The following is a 17,248-nucleotide window of genomic DNA, read 5'->3' as shown; positions in this document are numbered from 1 at the left end:
CAGTTCATATTTTTGAACTTAGTTTATAATTTAATTTTCTAATAATTAAAAAAAGAAAAAGAAAAATGTATTATTTCTCAAATGAAAAAAAAGAAAAATACAAACATTGCAGACATGTACTTAGAATGATGGTATTTTTGTACTAAATCACTGCAGTACTGATTCTTCCTCCAAATTATTATTATTATTATTATTATTATTATTATTATTGTTCATTGTTGTCACTTTTTTGTTGTTTTGTATTTTGGGGAAAGTTGTGAAATAGCACAGAGATTTCTACAGGATAACGCTTTTCATTATTACATAACAAAAGAGTAACAGTATAACTAACCTCAGTGGCTGGGTAAATTCTGCAGCACAGTGGTGTGCCCCCTCGTGGCCCAATTGTTGAAAAACTCACGCTAAAGTGCCCTCCTGGTTGGCAAAACACACTAAACTGCCCTCTTGGCTGGTTAAAACATGACAGAACCAGTTTGGATTATCTGGTGCTAATATGGTGTTAAAATGCACTAGAATACAGGAAATGGCATCTACTTAATTGAAAATGTTCTGGGGGAGGACCCCCACACCCCCCCAGGGATTTATTTCCTTCATACATCCATGTCTCTGTGTGTTCTTCACAGTCCAATGTTGAATCTACACAGTTCTTGTGGATGCTGATCCTAACTACAAACTAACTTGAGTAGTCTGTCTATTTAGTCTGTTTTAAGGCTATACAATGTGCCATTTGTATAACATATAAACATGTCTAAAGTGTCCTCGAAAACACGCGGAACTTAGTGCCCTTTTCAGTGGCGAGAACGCACTGTATGTGCCCTTTTTTTTCTTTTCACCCCTGCACTTCAAAAAGTCTGTGCACGCCACTGCTGCAGCATAAACAGGTTGGTGTAAGATACTTTAAAAAGGATTGCAGAAGGTTAAAGGCATTTTGTACAATGCATCTAGGATGCACCACTTTCACCCCAATACTCTTTTGCTGCTCATGAAACCTTAACTATCATAGCACTTGTGTGTGATGTTTTCAAAGAAAGTACTGTATATGTCTAAACGTGTTTGATGTATGTATGTATGTATGTATGTATGTATATCCAATGTTTAAAGTGTTTAAAGTTTAAAGTCATTTCCCTTTGGCAGCACTTCAGATCATCATTAAAATAAAATATATATAGAATAAGCAAAGTTTAAGGCGAATATAAAAAGGAGCTTATGTGGCATGACTCATTTTTAATTTCATTACATGATGCCAAAAAATCTCATCCACTTCTTTCACTTTCACTTTTAACAAAAAACTTGTTGTTGTCTTTGCCCCTTTTTTCAAACCTGCTGCTGCACAACTCAGGAATATCCTCAGTGTTTTTGCCAGACATTTCTGACCACTAACTGCCACTCAAATGAACAGGAATTTCCACTGTATCATCCTGTGCCAGTTTGTGTCAGAGCAGAATATAAGTAGAGTCAGATCAGTAGAGTCCTCACTCATAAGATACTCTACAATCTACCAACACTTACTCTAAACTCTGCAGAAACGGCAAAGTGAGTTAAAAGACCTGACAAATATACATTTATATGTGTAGCCTAGTTTTTGGGAGGTTTTTGCATGAATTTCATGTAACTTTTGTTGGTTTGTTTTTCCTTTCAGACATCTGCGACCATGAAGTTGCTTCTCGCAGGAATTGCTCTGATTCTCATTGTGGAAACCAATGCTCAGTGGTACAACTTTCCTCGTGAAGCCGCTCAAGGTGAGAAACATGACCTTATTAACGTCATAACGTTAAGTTATACATCCAGAATTAGGTGTTTCACATGACAATAGCATGTTTTTCTTCCTGAATAATCTCACTCATTTTACCAACTCTTGTTGTCTATGTTGACATCATCAGGAGCTCATGATATGTGGCGAGCATACAGGGATATGAGGGAGGCCAACTGGAAAAACTCAGATAAATACTTCCATGCCAGAGGAAACTACGATGCTGCTCGGAGAGGAGCAGGGGGCAGATGGGCCGCTAAGGTTATCAGGTGAGTACCATTGTGCAGTAGCCGATCTCAGGGACAATTTTTCAACCCTTTAGTAATTTCTATTCATATGCTACCACTACCTCACATAATTTAAAGGCATTACATATGTTGTTATTTCTGTGAAAATGACAGCCAGATGTGCCTGTCTGCCTTTATGAGACTCAATCTCAAAATCTCCTAAGTAAAATATAGATACATACGATCTGTGTTCTTGCCTAAGACAATATCATCTGTTGAGACCTCGCTGGTTCAGAAAACCACAGTCTGGCTTTAAGTGAAACCGTTTTATATACCAAATTTAATAATTATTTATTTTATTTATCATGCCTCTCTAATCTTAAGGGTTTCTGGCCTTGGGCCTTTTACAGCACTTTAAGTTTTAAAAGTACTTGTTTTGTCGTTTGCTGACATTCACTGCCTGTTTTCCCTTTTCAGTGATGCCAGAGAGTTGATGCCGGGAGCATCGGGTCGTGGTGCTGAGGACTCTGCTGCTGATCAGAGGGCAAACCGGTGGGGACGGGATGGAAATGATCCCAACCATTTCAGGCCAAAAGGACTTCCTAAAAAATATTAGTATGAAAGTTGTCAACTGCCAACAATAAAATGAATGAAAGAAATCCCTAGTATTGTAGTTATAGGCATTACAGCTATAGTTTACACAATATTATGCATGATTTTACCCTGTAACTGTTCTGTTGTGTTTGTTCTTACTGTGCAAATAAAATCATCTGCTATCGCATTTGTTTTGTTGTTCAAATTAGTAATGATCGTCTATATATTTTAGCATACTTGACAACATTGCCAGATCATAAGTTGCTTTTTTCAGTGTCAAGTGAAAACCATTTCTCTGTCTGTGAAATAAAGTTGCCTTGCAAAGGGATTAAGTCTGGTTCTCATAGTTTCATTTATGGATTTGAAGTGTCAGGTCTCAGCCCTGCTCAAGTGTGATCACGCTCTCACTGCTTCATTCAGCTGTAATGTTAAGACATGGCCACAGTGTAGCAGTGATGTCCTCCACCTGTCATCTGAGGCTGAGGCGCTTTATCTTCTTAGTGATTCATACATTTGCTTTAATTTATATAACAATACGTGCAAAATTTTCATCTCAGCATGGATGAGGTAATAAAGCACAGAGCTGATCAGTTTAGGTGATGAATGAGATTACAATTAACCTCCAAAATAAACAGAATAGGGTCCATGTCTTTTCACAAACAGGTTGCTGTTACTGTGAATAATCCACACACCTCACAGTGAACGGCAGGGCTCAACAATAAGGATTGCCCGATTGCCCGGGACAAGTAAAACTCACAGTCGGGCATGTAAACTAACAACTCACTTGCCCGATCGGGCAAGTTGCTAAAAAATAGTAAAAGTTAATAACTAATTGATAAAATAAATGTATTTTAAAATGTGCTCCTTCGGCTCTGATGCAGCGGTCTCTCTGCCTGAAGTCACAGGCACAGCTGTGTAACAATGTCCTGCCAACAGCCCCCATTGATATTATTTTGCGCGACGGACGCTTCATATAATAACATAACAATATACTATTTATGGTGTTATGCCATCGTGTCATTTCTGTCTCTACATGGTCACGCGTTAACAATTCTCCTCTGCTCTCTGTATCGCGCACGGCGGAGTTCCGCCACACACACAGGTGAGCACGCTAGAGCAGCTCGGGCCGCATTTTCCAGACCAAACCTGACCCCGAGCCCGGTGCAGTTTGTCAGCTGACAAAGCTTTTGAAATGGACAGTGTGTAAATAAACATCAACAGACTGCTGTTAGGCACAGACAAACACGCTGCTCGCACAGCGGCGCAGCACGGCACTCATGCTGAGCTTGTGTTGCGTTCAGGTGTTGTCACGTAAATAACAACTTCCAACACTTAAATAGGTCATAGCACAAAACAGCAGCATGTCATGTGACTTTTTCCTTTATTATATTCAATAAAATTGTATGATCCTAAATCTTGAGACACCTCATATGTAAGCTAGACAGACATTTCACCTGCTCATTACTGTGCACACATGTACTGTATGTACTTAGTCCTAAAGAGCCCTTCTGGTGCCAGTAGATACACAGAAACATCCCAGCAGGCTGTGCTTAGCAAGCATACAAAAAAGTTTCACGCATGTGAAAATTATTTTTCATGCGTGTGCTTCACCTCCGCTGCTACAACTCCATCCTAGGGGAAACACTGCTGTGTGCGTTTTGTGCAACATCTGGATGTGGTAGTCTACTGGTAGAGTAGAGAGAGAGCTAAGTAGCGTTGAAGTAGAGTAGAGCAGGGCAGAGAGATGGAAGCAAAATATATTAAACCCGGTGTTAATACAGCAGAACTGGAGAGAGGGGTGAAAAATAAATAGAGGTGGGCATGGCTCAAGTAGGGCGCAAAATTATAGACGGAGAACGATTGACAAATTTTTCACTTTAAGCCCTTTTTGTGTAGGAATTAAGCTACAATACATGACATGTGTTGGTTTAATTAATAAATACAGTGTGAGGGCGGCACTGTGGTGTGGTGGTTAGCACTGTCGCCTCACAGCAAGAGGGTTGCCGGTTCGATCCCGGGTGTGATGCCTTCTGCCTTCCCTCGATGCCTTCTGTGTGGAGTTTGCATGTTCTCCCCGTGTCAGCGTGGGTTCTCTCCGGGCACTCCGGCTCCACAGTCCAAAGACATGCAGATTGGGGACTAGGTTAATTGATAACTCTAAATTGTCCGTAATTGTGAGCGTGAATGGTTGTTTGTCTCCTGCGACAGTCTGGCGACCTGTCCAGGGTGTACCCTGCCTCTCGCCCGATGTCAGCTGGGATAGGCTCCAGCCCCCCCGCGACCCTCAAGAGGATGAAGCGGTTAGAAGATGAATGAATGAATACAGTGTGAATAAAGATTATATGACATAAAAATAACTGCAGTCTTTGTTATTTGATAGCCGCTTACATTAAACAGTTTTTATAGGGGAAGTAAAAACTGACTTCGGGCAAGTAGATCTCTGACCAACTTGCCCGACCGGGCAAGTGAAAAAAAAACCTTAGCGTTGAACCCTGAACGGTATCACACTGCATTTTAAAATGTAATATGTCAGCACTTTGATGCCACATATTATATCAGCCTCTATTGTGCTAGGGTGAACAAAGAAATGTGAGCTGGATATCTCATAATCTGCTGCACAGATAACACTCAAGGTGAAAATGCATGCTTTTCTGACGCTTTCAAATTTCCCACAGATAATTCTACAAAACTTGCTTCTATGACATCTTGAGATTCCTCAAAAACGTTGATATGATGGGAATTTGCCAAATTAAACCTCCCAATAGGTAAATAAAAGGTGAAAAATGTCCCTACTTAACAGGTGTACATTAACAGTCATGATGAAGATGTCAGTCGGTTTACACCAACACAGTCCTGAGGATTGTTCTGATCAGGTAAATAAGTGACAACTGTGAGGGTGATGAAGGCTGAGTTGGGGATTTAATAAACAAACAACAAAAACAACAAGTTAGACTTTTTTTAAGACTTTTTCAGGCTGAGACACTGGCAAGAGGTTTTCCATGACAGTTCATATTTTTGAACTTAGTTTATAATTTAATTTTCTAATAATTAAAAAAAGAAAAAGAAAAATGTATTATTTCTCAAATGAAAAAAAAGAAAAATACAAACATTGCAGACATGTACTTAGAATGATGGTATTTTTGTACTAAATCACTGCAGTACTGATTCTTCCCCCAAATTATTATTATTATTATTATTATTATTATTGTTCATTGTTGTCACTTTTTTGTTGTTTTGTATTTTGGGGAAAGTTGTGAAATAGCACAGAGATTTCTACAGGATAACGCTTTTCATTATTACATAACAAAAGAGTAACAGTATAACTAACCTCAGTGGCTGGGTAAATTCTGCAGCACAGTGGTGTGCCCCCTCGTGGCCCAATTGTTGAAAAACTCACGCTAAAGTGCCCTCCTGGTTGGCAAAACACACTAAACTGCCCTCTTGGCTGGTTAAAACATGACAGAACCAGTTTGGATTATCTGGTGCTAATATGGTGTTAAAATGCACTAGAATACAGGAAATGGCATCTACTTAATTGAAAATGTTCTGGGGGAGGACCCCCACACCCCCCCAGGGATTTATTTCCTTCATACATCCATGTCTCTGTGTGTTCTTCACAGTCCAATGTTGAATCTACACAGTTCTTGTGGATGCTGATCCTAACTACAAACTAACTTGAGTAGTCTGTCTATTTAGTCTGTTTTAAGGCTATACAATGTGCCATTTGTATAACATATAAACATGTCTAAAGTGTCCTCGAAAACACGCGGAACTTAGTGCCCTTTTCAGTGGCGAGAACGCACTGTATGTGCCCTTTTTTTTCTTTTCACCCCTGCACTTCAAAAAGTCTGTGCACGCCACTGCTGCAGCATAAACAGGTTGGTGTAAGATACTTTAAAAAGGATTGCAGAAGGTTAAAGGCATTTTGTACAATGCATCTAGGATGCACCACTTTCACCCCAATACTCTTTTGCTGCTCATGAAACCTTAACTATCATAGCACTTGTGTGTGATGTTTTCAAAGAAAGTATATGTCTAAACGTGTTTGATGTATGTATGTATGTATGTATGTATGTATGTATGTATATCCAATGTTTAAAGTGTTTAAAGTTTAAAGTCATTTCTCTTTGGCAGCACTTCAGATCATCATTAAAATAAAATATATATAGAATAAGCAAAGTTTAAGGCGAATATAAAAAGGAGCTTATGTGGCATGACTCATTTTTAATTTCATTACATGATGCCAAAAAATCTCATCCACTTCTTTCACTTTCACTTTTAACAAAAAACTTGTTGTTGTCTTTGCCCCTTTTTTCAAACCTGCTGCTGCACAACTCAGGAATATCCTCAGTGTTTTTGCCAGACATTTCTGACCACTAACTGCCACACAAATGAACAGGAATTTCCACTGTATCATCCTGTGCCAGTTTGTGTCAGAGCAGAATATAAGTAGAGTCAGATCAGTAGAGTGCTCACTCATAAGATACTCTACAATCTACCAACACTTACTCTAAACTCTGCAGAAACTGCAAAGTGAGTTAAAAGACCTGACAAATATACATTTATATGTGTAGCCTAGTTTTTGGGAGGTTTTTGCATGAATTTCATGTAACTTTTGTTGGTTTGTTTTTCCTTTCAGACATCTGCGACCATGAAGTTGCTTCTCGCAGGAATTGCTCTGATTCTCATTGTGGAAACCAATGCTCAGTGGTACAACTTTCCTCGTGAAGCCGCTCAAGGTGAGAAACATGACCTTATTAACGTCATAACGTTAAGTTATACATCCAGAATTAGGTGTTTCACATGACAATAGCATGTTTTTCTTCCTGAATAATCTCACTCATTTTACCAACTCTTGTTGTCTATGTTGACATCATCAGGAGCTGGTGATATGTGGCGAGCATACAGGGATATGAGGGAGGCCAACTGGAAAAACTCAGATAAATACTTCCATGCCAGAGGAAACTACGATGCTGCTCGGAGAGGAGCAGGGGGCAGATGGGCCGCTAAGGTTATCAGGTGAGTACCATTGTGCAGTAGCCGATCTCAGGGACAATTTTTCAACCCTTTAGTAATTTCTATTCATATGCTACCACTACCTCACATAATTTAAAGGCATTACATATGTTGTTATTTCTGTGAAAATGACAGCCAGATGTGCCTGTCTGCCTTTATGAGACTCAATCTCAAAATCTCCTAAGTAAAATATAGATACATACGATCTGTGTTCTTGCCTAAGACAATATCATCTGTTGAGACCTCGCTGGTTCAGAAAACCACAGTCTGGCTTTAAGTGAAACCGTTTTATATACCAAATTTAATAATTATTTATTTTATTTATCATGCCTCTCTAATCTTAAGGGTTTCTGGCCTTGGGCCTTTTACAGCACTTTAAGTTTTAAAAGTACTTGTTTTGTCGTTTGCTGACATTCACTGCCTGTTTTCCCTTTTCAGTGATGCCAGAGAGTTGATGCCGGGAGCATCGGGTCGTGGTGCTGAGGACTCTGCTGCTGATCAGAGGGCAAACCGGTGGGGACGGGAAGGAAATGATCCCAACCATTTCAGGCCAAAAGGACTTCCTAAAAAATATTAGTATGAAAGTTGTCAACTGCCAACAATAAAATGAATGAAAGAAATCCCTAGTATTGTAGTTATAGGCATTACAGCTATAGTTTACACAATATTATGCATGATTTTACCCTGTAACTGTTCTGTTGTGTTTGTTCTTACTGTGCAAATAAAATCATCTGCTATCGCATTTGTTTTGTTGTTCAAATTAGTAATGATCGTCTATATATTTTAGCATACTTGACAACATTGCCAGATCATAAGTTGCTTTTTTCAGTGTCAAGTGAAAACCATTTCTCTGTCTGTGAAATAAAGTTGCCTTGCAAAGGGATTAAGTCTGGTTCTCATAGTTTCATTTATGGATTTGAAGTGTCAGGTCTCAGCCCTGCTCAAGTGTGATCACGCTCTCACTGCTTCATTCAGCTGTAATGTTAAGACATGGCCACAGTGTAGCAGTGATGTCCTCCACCTGTCATCTGAGGCTGAGGCGCTTTATCTTCTTAGTGATTCATACATTTGCTTTAATTTATATAACAATACGTGCAAAATTTTCATCTCAGCATGGATGAGGTAATAAAGCACAGAGCTGATCAGTTTAGGTGATGAATGAGATTACAATTAACCTCCAAAATAAACAGAATAGGGTCCATGTCTTTTCACAAACAGGTTGCTGTTACTGTGAATAATCCACACACCTCACAGTGAACGGCAGGGCTCAACAATAAGGATTGCCCGATTGCCCGGGACAAGTAAAACTCACAGTCGGGCATGTAAACTAACAACTCACTTGCCCGATCGGGCAAGTTGCTAAAAAATAGTAAAAGTTAATAACTAATTGATAAAATAAATGTATTTTAAAATGTGCTCCTTCGGCTCTGATGCAGCGGTCTCTCTGCCTGAAGTCACAGGCACAGCTGTGTAACAATGTCCTGCCAACAGCCCCCATTGATATTATTTTGTGCGACGGACGCTTCATATAATAACATAACAATATACTATTTATGGTGTTATGCCATCGTGTCATTTCTGTCTCTACATGTTCACGCGTTAACAATTCTCCTCTGCTCTCTGTATCGCGCACGGCGGAGTTCCGCCACACACACAGGTGAGCACGCTAGAGCAGCTCGGGCCGCATTTTCCAGACCAAACCTGACCCCGAGCCCGGTGCAGTTTGTCAGCTGACAAAGCTTTTGAAATGGACAGTGTGTAAATAAACATCAACAGACTGCTGTTAGGCACAGACAAACACGCTGCTCGCACAGCAGCGCAGCACGGCACTCATGCTGAGCTTGTGTTGCGTTCAGGTGTTGTCACGTAAATAACAACTTCCAACACTTAAATAGGTCATAGCACAAAACAGCAGCATGTCAAGTGACTTTTTCCTTTATTATATTCAATAAAATTGTATGATCCTAAATCTTGAGACACCTCATATGTAAGCTAGACAGACATTTCACCTGCTCATTACTGTGCACACATGTACTGTATGTACTTAGTCCTAAAGAGCCCTTCTGGTGCCAGTAGATACACAGAAACATCCCAGCAGGCTGTGCTTAGCAAGCATACAAAAAAGTTTCACGCATGTGAAAATTATTTTTCATGCGTGTGCTTCACCTCCGCTGCTACAACTCCATCCTAGGGGAAACACTGCTGTGTGCGTTTTGTGCAACATCTGGATGTGGTAGTCTACTGGTAGAGTAGAGAGAGAGCTAAGTAGCGTTGAAGTAGAGTAGAGCAGGGCAGAGAGATGGAAGCAAAATATATTAAACCCGGTGTTAATACAGCAGAACTGGAGAGAGGGGTGAAAAATAAATAGAGGTGGGCATGGCTCAAGTAGGGCGCAAAATTATAGACGGAGAACGATTGACAAATTTTTCACTTTAAGCCCTTTTTGTGTAGGAATTAAGCTACAATACATGACATGTGTTGGTTTAATTAATAAATACAGTGTGAGGGCGGCACTGTGGTGTGGTGGTTAGCACTGTCGCCTCACAGCAAGAGGGTTGCCGGTTCGATCCCGGGTGTGATGCCTTCTGCCTTCCCTCGATGCCTTCTGTGTGGAGTTTGCATGTTCTCCCCGTGTCAGCGTGGGTTCTCTCCGGGCACTCCGGCTCCACAGTCCAAAGACATGCAGATTGGGGACTAGGTTAATTGATAACTCTAAATTGTCCGTAATTGTGAGCGTGAATGGTTGTTTGTCTCCTGCGACAGTCTGGCGACCTGTCCAGGGTGTACCCTGCCTCTCGCCCGATGTCAGCTGGGATAGGCTCCAGCCCCCCCGCGACCCTCAAGAGGATGAAGCGGTTAGAAGATGAATGAATGAATACAGTGTGAATAAAGATTATATGACATAAAAATAACTGCAGTCTTTGTTATTTGATAGCCGCTTACATTAAACAATTTTTATAGGGCAAGTAAAAACTGACTTCGGGCAAGTAGATCTCTGACCAACTTGCCCGACCGGGCAAGTGAAAAAAAACCTTAGCGTTGAACCCTGAACGGTATCACACTGCATTTTAAAATGTAATATGTCAGCACTTTGATGCCACATATTATATCAGCCTCTATTGTGCTGGGGTGAACAAAGAAATGTGAGCTGGATATCTCATAATCTGCTGCACAGATAACACTCAAGGTGAAAATGCATGCTTTTCTGACGCTTTCAAATTTCCCACAGATAATTCTACAAAACTTGCTTCTATGACATCTTGAGATTCCTCAAAAACGTTGATATGATGGGAATTTGCCAAATTAAACCTCCCAATAGGTAAATAAAAGGTGAAAAATGTCCCTACTTAACAGGTGTACATTAACAGTCATGATGAAGATGTCAGTCGGTTTACACCAACACAGTCCTGAGGATTGTTCTGATCAGGTAAATAAGTGACAACTGTGAGGGTGATGAAGGCTGAGTTGGGGATTTAATAAACAAACAACAAAAACAACAAGTTAGACTTTTTTTAAGACTTTTTCAGGCTGAGACACTGGCAAGAGGTTTTCCATGACAGTTCATATTTTTGAACTTAGTTTATAATTTAATTTTCTAATAATTAAAAAAAGAAAAAGAAAAATGTATTATTTCTCAAATGAAAAAAAAGAAAAATACAAACATTGCAGACATGTACTTAGAATGATGGTATTTTTGTACTAAATCACTGCAGTACTGATTCTTCCTCCAAATTATTATTATTATTATTATTATTATTATTATTATTGTTCATTGTTGTCACTTTTTTGTTGTTTTGTATTTTGGGGAAAGTTGTGAAATAGCACAGAGATTTCTACAGGATAACGCTTTTCATTATTACATAACAAAAGAGTAACAGTATAACTAACCTCAGTGGCTGGGTAAATTCTGCAGCACAGTGGTGTGCCCCCTCGTGGCCCAATTGTTGAAAAACTCACGCTAAAGTGCCCTCCTGGTTGGCAAAACACACTAAACTGCCCTCTTGGCTGGTTAAAACATGACAGAACCAGTTTGGATTATCTGGTGCTAATATGGTGTTAAAATGCACTAGAATACAGGAAATGGCATCTACTTAATTGAAAATGTTCTGGGGGAGGACCCCCACACCCCCCCAGGGATTTATTTCCTTCATACATCCATGTCTCTGTGTGTTCTTCACAGTCCAATGTTGAATCTACACAGTTCTTGTGGATGCTGATCCTAACTACAAACTAACTTGAGTAGTCTGTCTATTTAGTCTGTTTTAAGGCTATACAATGTGCCATTTGTATAACATATAAACATGTCTAAAGTGTCCTCGAAAACACGCGGAACTTAGTGCCCTTTTCAGTGGCGAGAACGCACTGTATGTGCCCTTTTTTTTCTTTTCACCCCTGCACTTCAAAAAGTCTGTGCACGCCACTGCTGCAGCATAAACAGGTTGGTGTAAGATACTTTAAAAAGGATTGCAGAAGGTTAAAGGCATTTTGTACAATGCATCTAGGATGCACCACCTTCACCCCAATACTCTTTTGCTGCTCATGAAACCTTAACTATCATAGCACTTGTGTGTGATGTTTTCAAAGAAAGTACTGTATATGTCTAAACGTGTTTGATGTATGTATGTATGTATGTATGTATGTATATCCAATGTTTAAAGTGTTTAAAGTTTAAAGTCATTTCCCTTTGGCAGCACTTCAGATCATCATTAAAATAAAATATATATAGAATAAGCAAAGTTTAAGGCGAATATAAAAAGGAGCTTATGTGGCATGACTCATTTTTAATTTCATTACATGATGCCAAAAAATCTCATCCACTTCTTTCACTTTCACTTTTAACAAAAAACTTGTTGTTGTCTTTGCCCCTTTTTTCAAACCTGCTGCTGCACAACTCAGGAATATCCTCAGTGTTTTTGCCAGACATTTCTGACCACTAACTGCCACACAAATGAACAGGAATTTCCACTGTATCATCCTGTGCCAGTTTGTGTCAGAGCAGAATATAAGTAGAGTCAGATCAGTAGAGTGCTCACTCATAAGATACTCTACAATCTACCAACACTTACTCTAAACTCTGCAGAAACGGCAAAGTGAGTTAAAAGACCTGACAAATATACATTTATATGTGTAGCCTAGTTTTTGGAGGGTTTTTGCATGAATTTCATGTAACTTTTGTTGGTTTGTTTTTCCTTTCAGACATCTGCGACCATGAAGTTGCTTCTCGCAGGAATTGCTCTGATTCTCATTGTGGAAACCAATGCTCAGTGGTACAACTTTCCTCGTGAAGCTGCTCAAGGTGAGAAACATGACCTTATTAACGTCTCCACAAGTTATACATCCAGGATTAGGTGTTTCACATGACAATAGCATGTTTTTCTTCCTGAATAATCTCACTCATTTTACCAACTCTTGTCGTCTATGTTGACATCATCAGGAGCTCATGATATGTGGCGAGCATACAGGGATATGAGGGAGGCCAACTTTAAAAACTCAGATAAATACTTCCATGCCAGAGGAAACTACGATGCTGCTCGGAGAGGAGCAGGGGGCAGATGGGCCGCTAAGGTTATCAGGTGAGTACCATTGTGCAGTAGCCGATCTCAGGGACAATTTTTCAACCCTTTAGTAATTTCTATTCATATGCTACCACTACCTCACATAATTTAAAGGCATTACATATGTTGTTATTTCTGTGAAAATGACAGCCAGATGTGCCTGTCTGCCTTTATGAGACTCAATCTCAAAACCTCCTAAGTAAAATATAGATACATACGATCTGTGTTCTTGCCTAAGACAATATCATCTGTTGAGACCTCGCTGGTTCAGAAAACCACAGTCTGGCTTTAAGTGAAACCGTTTTATATACCAAATTTAATAATTATTTATTTTATTTATCATGCCTCCCTAATCTTAAGGGTTTCTGGCCTTGGGCCTTTTACAGCACTTTAAGTTTTAAAAGTACTTGTTTTGTCGTTTGCTGACATTCACTGCCTGTTTTCCCTTTTCAGTGATGCCAGAGAGTTGATGCCGGGAGCATCGGGTCGTGGTGCTGAGGACTCTGCTGCTGATCAGAGGGCAAACCGGTGGGGACGGGACGGAAATGATCCCAACCATTTCAGGCCAAAAGGACTTCCTAAAAAATATTAGTATGAAAGTTGTCAACTGCCAACAATAAAATGAATGAAAGAAATCCCTAGTATTGTAGTTATAGGCATTACAGCTATAGTTTACACAATATTATGCATGATTTTACCCTGTAACTGTTCTGTTGTGTTTGTTCTTACTGTGCAAATAAAATCATCTGCTATCGCATTTGTTTTGTTGTTCAAATTAGTAATGATCGTCTATATATTTTAGCATACTTGACAACATTGCCAGATCATAAGTTGCTTTTTTCAGTGTCAAGTGAAAACCATTTCTCTGTCTGTGAAATAAAGTTGCCTTGCAAAGGGATTAAGTCTGGTTCTCATAGTTTCATTTATGGATTTGAAGTGTCAGGTCTCAGCCCTGCCCAAGTGTGATCACGCTCTCACTGCTTCATTCAGCTGTAATGTTAAGACATGGCCACAGTGTAGCAGTGATGTCCTCCACCTGTCATCTGAGGCTGAGGCGCTTTATCTTCTTAGTGATTCATACATTTGCTTTAATTTATATAACAATACATGCAAAATTTTCATCTCAGCATGGATGAGGTAATAAAGCACAGAGCTGATCAGTTTAGGTGATGAATGAGATTACAATTAACCTCCAAAATAAACAGAATAGGGTCCATGTCTTTTCACAAACAGGTTGCTGTTACTGTGAATAATCCACACACCTCACAGTGAACGGTATCACACTGCATTTTAAAATGTAATATGTCAGCACTTTGATGCCACATATTATATCAGCCTCTATTGTGCTGGGGTGAACAAAGAAATGTGAGCTGGATATCTCATAATCTGCTGCACAGATAACACTCAAGGTGAAAATGCATGCTTTTCTGAAGCTTTCATATTTCCCACAGATCATTTTATAAAACTTGCTTCTATGACATCTTGAGATTCCTCAAAAACGTAACACGACCCTACACACCCACACAGGTGATGTCAGTTATTCTGACTGATTAGATTTCAGCTCAGTGAGGAGCTATGATGGGAATTTGCCAAATTAAACCTCCCAATAGGTAAATAAAGGTGAAAAATATCCAGGTGTACATTAACAGTCATGATAAAGATGTCAGTCAAGCACAGTCAGTTTACACCAACACAGTCCTGAGGATTGTTCTGATCAGGTACATAAGTGACAACAGCTGTGGGGGTGATGTAAGGCTGAGTTGGCAATTTAATAAAACAAACAACAAAAATAACAGTAAGAATCACATTTTTAATCCATTTTACAAGTTAGATTTATTGTTTTTTCAGGCTGAGACACTGGCAAAAAGTCGTCAATGAAAGTTTACATTTTTGCTCTTGGTATATCAATTAATTTTCTAATGTTTTTTATTATTATTATTACTTTCTTTAATGAAAAATGACATATACAAACATTGCAGACATGTACTTAACATGATGGTACATAAACAAGAATATGAATTTAAATGAATAATTAAAAGCAATAATAAACTTTTGTTGATTTATAATTATTAGTATTAGATACTTTAAAAAGGATTGCAGAAGGTTAAAGGCATTTTGTACAATGCATCTACAATGTCTCCCTAATCTTAAGGGTTTCTGGCCTTGGGCCTTTCACAGCACTTTTGGTTTCAAAATGACTTGCTTTGCCATCTGCTGACATTCACTGTCTGTTTTCCCTTTTCAGTAATGGCAGAGAGTGAATAGGAAAGAATGGGTCATGGTGCTGAGGACTCTGCTGCTGATCAGAGGGCAAACCAGTGGGGACGGGACAGAAAGGATCCCAACCATTTCAGGCCAAAAGGACTTCCAGACAAATATTAGTATGAGAGCCAATGTCTATCACAATAAAACTAATGAAAGAAATTTCTATTGTTGGCATTACTGATTGAATAAAGCTACAGTTTGCAGAGTTTTACATCACACAAATTTACAATAGATGTTTTGTCATACGATTTTACCCTGTAACTGCTTTGTTGTGTATGTTGTCACCATACGAATGAAATCATCTGCTGTTGTTGGTGAGGAGGAGGTTCAGAAGGAGAGGTCTACTATCATGAGCATCGATGAGTATGTCACTGAAACTTTCCTTTAGCACACAAAGACACCTGAGTTTGAATCTGAGAGAAACAAATGCAAAATTAGAACTTGAGTCAAATTAAACAAATGTCCATCTTAATAAGGATAAATAATGCTCAGTTAAACTAATCATACACAGGACAAACTAAAGAGAAATTAATTGCTAACCAGCACTGTCACCCCATGTGGTGATAAAGACAGAATGAGTGAAATGGTGTTCAGGGTTTAAATAAGGGTGAACAGGTGAACTCAACCGGGTTAATGAGTGAACAAAGAGTGAAAGGAACCAATCAGTGCTAAAGAAAGGGGAGGAAAGGAAGTGAGGTAAAGGAAGTGAGGCAAGTGAGGAAAAGAAGTGTCAAAATAAAGAAAAATAGAAATATTTCTTACAACTATTCTATTTGTTTTTAGTTTTATTTAACATGTCTGCAATCAAAATGCCAACATTTTCAAATTATTATTCATGTTCTCGACAAGCATTTGTGGATTTAATATGTCAGGTTTCAGCCCTGTCCATCTTACTATATGACAAAAACTGGGTGTGGGTGTGTCTGTGTCTCTGTTCCACGTTTTTCTCCTGACTGTGAAATTTGGCACAGTGGTAGAGGGTCATGGGAGGATGCGAATGAAGCTATATTACATCAATTGGCCAAAGGGGGGCGCTATAGCAAACCGATTGAAATTGCAAACTTTGAATGGGCATATCTCATGCCCCGTATGTCGTAGAGACATGAAACTTTGCACAGAGATGCCTCTCCTCATGAGGAACACATTTGTCTAAGAACCCATAACTTCTGGTTATATAGATTTTCCGCCATTTTGAATTTTTTGAAAAACACTTAAAATCGATCTCTTCCTAGGAAGTTTGACTGATCTGCATGAAACTGGGTGAACATAATCTAGGGACCAATATCTAAAGTTCCCTCTTGGAAAAAGTTGAAAAACTTACAAAAACTGAGCTTCTATAAGGCAATGAATATTGCGGAGGACGTGGCTCATCACATAAAGGTGTATAACATCTCAAGGGTTTCACCGATCACCACGCAACTTTGTAGGCATATGACCACACATAATCTGAGGGGACCCCTCCATTATTGACCCCATCAAACAAAATGGGGGCGCTAGAGAGCTAATTTCTTATCTAGGCCTAACCGCCATATCGATTTTTACTAAACTTGGTAGATATGTAGAACAGGACGCCTCAAGGTGACTGGAGAAATTTAACTCTAATTGGCAACTGGGTGGCGCTATAATAACAGAAAAATGCTTAAAAATGGCTAAAATGCGACCAATCGCTGTGGCTCCCCCTGTGGCTGAATGTTGTTGTTTTTTTCTAATTTTTGATATGACTAAGTCATGGTATGTATGCTGTACATAATCATGGAAACTGTCAGTGTGTCATTCTGTCAGTCAGTCATTCTGTCTGTCCCACATTTTTCTACTTACTGACGTGGTCAATCTATGTGAAA

General features: G+C 39.2%; 2 protein-coding genes across 4 annotated transcripts; both read left to right on the top strand.

Moving 5' to 3' along the window:
• The first annotated feature begins 1,582 nt into the window (after positions 1 to 1,582).
• On the top strand, positions 1,583 to 2,899 carry LOC144467018 (serum amyloid A-5 protein-like). Its single transcript, XM_078175260.1, has 3 exons — positions 1,583 to 1,739; positions 1,881 to 2,019; positions 2,455 to 2,899. Exons 1-3 carry the CDS (start codon positions 1,652 to 1,654, stop codon positions 2,591 to 2,593), a joined length of 366 nt encoding a protein of 121 aa, XP_078031386.1. The 5' UTR covers positions 1,583 to 1,651; the 3' UTR covers positions 2,594 to 2,899.
• Positions 2,900 to 6,948: 4,049 nt separating this feature from the next.
• On the top strand, positions 6,949 to 14,040 carry LOC144467015 (serum amyloid A-5 protein-like). Of its 3 annotated transcripts, none has more exons than XM_078175253.1 (4): positions 6,949 to 7,104; positions 7,211 to 7,310; positions 13,022 to 13,160; positions 13,596 to 14,040. In XM_078175253.1, the coding sequence occupies exons 2-4, from the start codon at positions 7,223 to 7,225 to the stop codon at positions 13,732 to 13,734; spliced, it is 366 nt and encodes a 121-aa protein (XP_078031379.1). In that variant the 5' UTR covers positions 6,949 to 7,104; positions 7,211 to 7,222; the 3' UTR covers positions 13,735 to 14,040. The 3 variants fall into 3 exon arrangements, with proteins under 3 accessions (XP_078031379.1, XP_078031376.1, XP_078031381.1); XM_078175250.1 differs by lacking the exons at positions 13,022 to 13,160; positions 13,596 to 14,040 and adding exons at positions 7,452 to 7,590; positions 8,026 to 8,470; XM_078175255.1 differs by lacking the exons at positions 6,949 to 7,104; positions 7,211 to 7,310 and adding exons at positions 12,611 to 12,677; positions 12,784 to 12,883.
• The last annotated feature ends 3,208 nt before the right edge of the window (positions 14,041 to 17,248 follow it).

Source organism: Epinephelus lanceolatus, chromosome 2 (genome assembly GCF_041903045.1).
Source record: "Epinephelus lanceolatus isolate andai-2023 chromosome 2, ASM4190304v1, whole genome shotgun sequence".
NCBI classification, from domain to species: domain Eukaryota; kingdom Metazoa; phylum Chordata; class Actinopteri; order Perciformes; family Serranidae; genus Epinephelus; species Epinephelus lanceolatus.
This window is presented reverse-complemented; position numbering and strand designations above follow the sequence as displayed.

Coding starts and splice junctions, on each gene's coding strand:
- LOC144467018 (XM_078175260.1), top strand. CDS start 1,652: ATGAAGTTGCTTCTCGCAGGAATTGCTCTGATTCTCATTGTGGAAACC. Junction 1,740..1,880: donor TCCTCGTGAAGCCGCTCAAG/GTGAGAAACATG, acceptor TGACATCATCAG/GAGCTCATGATATGTGGCGA. Junction 2,020..2,454: donor TGGGCCGCTAAGGTTATCAG/GTGAGTACCATT, acceptor TTCCCTTTTCAG/TGATGCCAGAGAGTTGATGC.
- LOC144467015 (XM_078175253.1), top strand. CDS start 7,223: ATGAAGTTGCTTCTCGCAGGAATTGCTCTGATTCTCATTGTGGAAACC. Junction 7,311..13,021: donor TCCTCGTGAAGCCGCTCAAG/GTGAGAAACATG, acceptor TGACATCATCAG/GAGCTCATGATATGTGGCGA. Junction 13,161..13,595: donor TGGGCCGCTAAGGTTATCAG/GTGAGTACCATT, acceptor TTCCCTTTTCAG/TGATGCCAGAGAGTTGATGC.